Here is a 4,423-nt window from a genome sequence, read left to right on the forward strand (position 1 = left end):
ATATCATCCTATTTTCAGAGGTGGTTTCTTACATAAACCACTTCTGAAAATGATATTTTGCACAAACTCATATTAGAAACTACATGTGGTAATTATTTTATTTTCAAAGATGATTGTATAGCCGTCTATAAAAATTCATCAAAATTATAGGAGGTTGTTCAAACGATTTATCATATAAATTGTATGTGAAAAGATATTTTATGTGTTTTGAAAAATAGTTTTTATGGTACGGGGAGACGCCCCTATCTCTCCGCGGCGGGCGGTGCTACCGTGACCTGGAGGCCGGCCGGATCGATCACTGGAAATTAAGGTGGCCTGGCTGCTGGCTCGTGACATGAAAATATAACGATTGCGCATTTGCGCTGCTTTGCGCGCCGGCTACAATCGACGACGACGCATGCTGTATCGGTCGTGGGGATGTATAGATCACAAGTGCTCGTTCTCGACTCCGCAACGTTCAAATCTGCACGGCCAGCTGCCCAAGAAACTGCACAGATGTATACGCAATGAGATGCAATCATGCGTGCATGTCGAATCATGAACGCACATGTGGTGCCAGCCAGCAGTCAAGAAATCGAACGGATCGGAGCGAGCCACTCCATAACTCGATCGCCGGCCGCCACGTACGCCATCGGAGCTAGCATCCCGGCCGGCCGGCCGGCCGGCATTTTGATAGCAAAAGGTACCATCATGTCTTACTGCACAACGAGAGGCACACCACATGCATGCTGCCGGGTACGACACGAACCCACAAACAAGCTACGTGCATCCAATCCCCCGGGAGAGGATCGAGCACGTGTAGTGTAGTGTGCCTGCAGGCCCATACACCTTGATCATGCATCGAAGGCCAGCTCAAACTCAAACCACAGCTCGAATCTACGCATATCGATCGCTGCAGCAACAGGGATATGATGCAGGCTGCATGCGTGCCATGCCTTTTTTTCCCCTTGCCTTCACCACTCCTACCTGTAAGAGTATTTAAGCAACCTTTCAGAGAAATTTTTTGTAGAATTCTTCGTAGAAAGACTCCTCTAACTCTGATCTCTACCGTTTTTTTCTGAGAGAGAAAATAGAGAACACTTGTCGATCTTTGGAAAAATCCGGTCCCTTTCTATTGAATTGCATCGTACGAGCTATAGATACTCCAGCATCTGCATGCATGCATCGATCTGTCCAGCTTTCCATCCGTGCTGGATCTCATCTGCCAGATCCTCGCCTTTGCCTTTTGGCAAGTGCAGATCGACTAGCGCCTAGCGGCCGCAGTGTAGCCTTTTTCGCCATGCGCAGCTAGCGATCGAGCATGGAGGATCGCTCTGACTGCGGGTCAAGCTGCTCACGCGAGTAGCAGTGGTAGCTACCAGTTCAAAAGGCCAGCAGAAGCGGGCGACGCCGATCTGATATCTTCTGGCGATTGATTCCGATTCCCGATCTCGTCTCTCTCCCCGCAGCTGAACCAGAACTAAACTACTGTAGCATAGCAAGCGACTCCCGTTTCATTCGGCTTCATCTCGAGGTGTGTAGTCTCTCTCTCTCTCTCTCTCTCTCTCTCTCTCTCAGCTAGATATATAGCTCCCGTACTGATTAATCTGTATGCTTCGTTCTCAACGGCTTCTCTTTCTCTCTCTATCTATCCATATCTTGCATACTTTGCTTGCGTGTACTGCAGCTCGGGCTCATGCATTGTCTTGTTCAATGGCTGCATCGATCCCATCTCGTCTCATGTGCATGTGTTGGTGTTAAGCTTTTCTCGGCAACTTGGCTCGCCTGGGGGCACCACCACCAGCACCACTGTGAAGGTCTGGTCTGGTCTGGTCGTCTGGAGGATAAAGGATTCTCAAAAGTTGCGATTTTTTTTTCACCTCCTGTCTCTCTCTCATGAACGTAATTTGATTCGACGCAAAGATCTCTCTCTATCTGTTCTTGTTTCCAAAAATGCGCTCTACACCTGTTGCTCCCAAACTGGTCGCCTTCCTTTTTTTCTTCTCCTTTCTTGTTTGCGTCTTTTTGGGCTGATGCCGTCCCTTTTCGAACCTCGAGTCCCCAAACAAACCTCTCTCTCTCCAAATCGCGCTTATTTACCTATTCTTTATTAATGGCATCTCTATTGATGAGAGAGAGAGGAGAGAGAGAGAGAGGCCCAAGCTTTGCTTTGTCCGCTAATGGCCGCTCATGTCATACCTCACCCCATGGTGGTCACCTTTTTATTTGAAACCCGTGGCCACTCGCACGCTCTTTCTTCCGTTTTCCCTCTCTTATTCGAAACTCGCCGTCTTTCACTGCCACTTGCTCACTAGCTCTCGTTACTGTTGGGTTGGTAGATTCAGCTGCCCGGTCGCCGGAGCTGCCAGGTCCGGCGATGGGCAAGGCGGCGCGGTGGTTCCGCAGCATCTTGGGCGGCGGCGGGGGCAAGAAGGAGCAGAGGGGGCAGCAGGACCACCCGGTGGCTCCGCCGAGCAACGCGAAGCGGTGGAGCTTCGGCAAATCCTCGCGGGACTCCGCGGAAGCGGCGGCTGCCACGGCGGCTACTGCTGCTAATGCAGACAGGGGCAACGCAGCGATCGCGCGGGCGGCGGAGGCGGCGTGGCTCAGGTCGGCGGCGTACGCCGAGACGGAGCGGGAGCAGAGTAAGCACGCCATCGCCGTGGCAGCGGCCACCGCGGCGGCTGCGGACGCGGCCGTTGCCGCAGCCCAGGCAGCCGTCGCCGTCGTGCGACTCACCAGCAAGGGCCGCACGGCGCCTGTACTCGCCACCGCCGGCGGTCGCGCCGCTGCGGCCGTGAGGATACAGACGGCTTTCCGAGGATTCTTGGTATGATCGGCGGCAACTTTTTATCCACTTCCTGTGATCGCACGGTGTTGTTGTCTCGCCATGTTCTTCTTGCTCTGTTTCATTTACTCGTCCACTGTTCTTGCTATAATCTCGCGCATTGTTTTCCGTTTTTGCGCAGGCCAAGAAAGCGTTGCGAGCGCTCAAGGCGCTGGTGAAGCTGCAGGCTCTGGTGCGCGGCTACCTCGTGCGCAAGCAGGCGGCCGCCGCGCTGCAGAGCATGCAGGCCCTCGTCCGAGCGCAGGCCACTGTGCGCGCGCACCGCGCCGGCGTTGCCGTCCTCCATGAACTCCGCCACCCTCCCGTCCGGCCGCGCTACTCGCTGGTAAGCACGCCATTTGCCAACAAGCCTACCAGTACGTGATGGTACTCTGGTTTCGTTGCTGTTTCTTGACGTGTACGAGCGATGGCCGGTGCAGCAAGAGCGGTACGCGGATGACACGCGGAGCGAGCACGGGGCGGCGGCGTACAGCAGCCGGCGGCTGGCAGCGAGCATCGAATCCTCGTCGTACGGGTACGACCGGAGCCCCAAGATCGTGGAGGTGGACCCCGGCCGGCCCAAGTCGCGGTCGTCCTCGCGCCGGGCGAGCTCCCCGCTGCTCGACGCCGGCAGCGGCGAGGAGTGGTGCGCCAACTCCACGTCCTCGCCGCTGCCGTGCTACTTGGCCACCGGGCCGCTGCGCGTCGCCGTGCCGACCTCCCGCCAGTTCCTGGACTACGACTGGTGCGCGCTGGAGAAGGCCCGTCCGGCGACGGCGCAGAGCACGCCGCGGTACGTGTGCGCGCCGGCCACCCCGACCAAGTCCGTCGCGGGCTACTCACCGTCGCTCAACTGCCCGAGCTACATGTCAAGCACACAGTCGTCGGAGGCCAAGGTGCGGTCGCAGAGCGCGCCGAAGCAGCGGCCGGAACTCGGCGGGGGCGCGCGGAAGCGGGTGCCGCTGAGCGAGGTGGTGGTGATGGAGTCCTCCCGCGCAAGCCTGAGCGGCGTCGTGGGCATGCAGCGCGCGTGCACCCGGGCGCAGGAGACGTTCAGCTTCAAGACGGCCGTCGTCGGCCGCATCGACCGCACGTTGGAGGTCGCCGGCGAGAACGACCGGCTGGCGTTCTTGCAGAGGAGGTGGTGATCTGCAGGGCAGGCTCCAATTGGCAACGCCAACAAGACGACGAGAGCTTTGGGAGAGTAATTAGCAATAAGAATGCGTTTTCATGTGTTCTTGCGAGTTCTCGTCCTTTTCTTTTTTGTTTTTGTTTTTTGCAATGTGATCATCCATGCGACTTGTGTTTCTTCTTTCTTTTGTATTTCTCTGTGGCAAACAAGTGTATGAGGAAAAGTTGATTCATAGTGCACTTGGTATGTAACTTCTTGCTCTTATTCCTGCTGTTCTTGGATTGTGGCTTGTCCTACATTGGCTTGCGTCCTGTGTTCTTCTCCCCTTTTTGGTGGATCAGAGCATTAAGTGAACTGTTGCTGCAATTGTGGATACAGCCCTTCAACTGAATCAGCAGTAGTAGTAGTGGATACTGATCTTAGGGCACTCACAATAAAGAAACTGCAGTCATTTCTATGGATCTTCATGTCACTTAGACCCAATA

General features: G+C 55.3%; 1 protein-coding gene across 1 annotated transcript; it reads left to right on the forward strand.

Moving 5' to 3' along the window:
* The first annotated feature begins 1,573 nt into the window (after nucleotides 1-1,573).
* On the forward strand, nucleotides 1,574-4,202 carry LOC133929697 (protein IQ-domain 26-like). The gene is made up of 3 exons (XM_062376485.1): nucleotides 1,574-2,809; nucleotides 2,949-3,152; nucleotides 3,247-4,202. Exons 1-3 carry the CDS (start codon nucleotides 2,357-2,359, stop codon nucleotides 3,952-3,954), a joined length of 1,365 nt encoding a protein of 454 aa, XP_062232469.1. The 5' UTR covers nucleotides 1,574-2,356; the 3' UTR covers nucleotides 3,955-4,202.
* The last annotated feature ends 221 nt before the right edge of the window (nucleotides 4,203-4,423 follow it).

Source organism: Phragmites australis, chromosome 9, assembly GCF_958298935.1.
Source record: "Phragmites australis chromosome 9, lpPhrAust1.1, whole genome shotgun sequence".
Lineage (NCBI taxonomy): Eukaryota > Viridiplantae > Streptophyta > Magnoliopsida > Poales > Poaceae > Phragmites > Phragmites australis.

Excerpts from the sequence above, each read along its gene's own strand:
- LOC133929697 (XM_062376485.1), top strand. The coding sequence starts at position 2,357 with ATGGGCAAGGCGGCGCGGTGGTTCCGCAGCATCTTGGGCGGCGGCGGG. Across the intron at positions 2,810-2,948 it reads CGGCTTTCCGAGGATTCTTG|GCCAAGAAAGCGTTGCGAGC; the intron begins GTATGATCGGCG and ends GTTTTTGCGCAG. Across the intron at positions 3,153-3,246 it reads TCCGGCCGCGCTACTCGCTG|CAAGAGCGGTACGCGGATGA; the intron begins GTAAGCACGCCA and ends TGGCCGGTGCAG.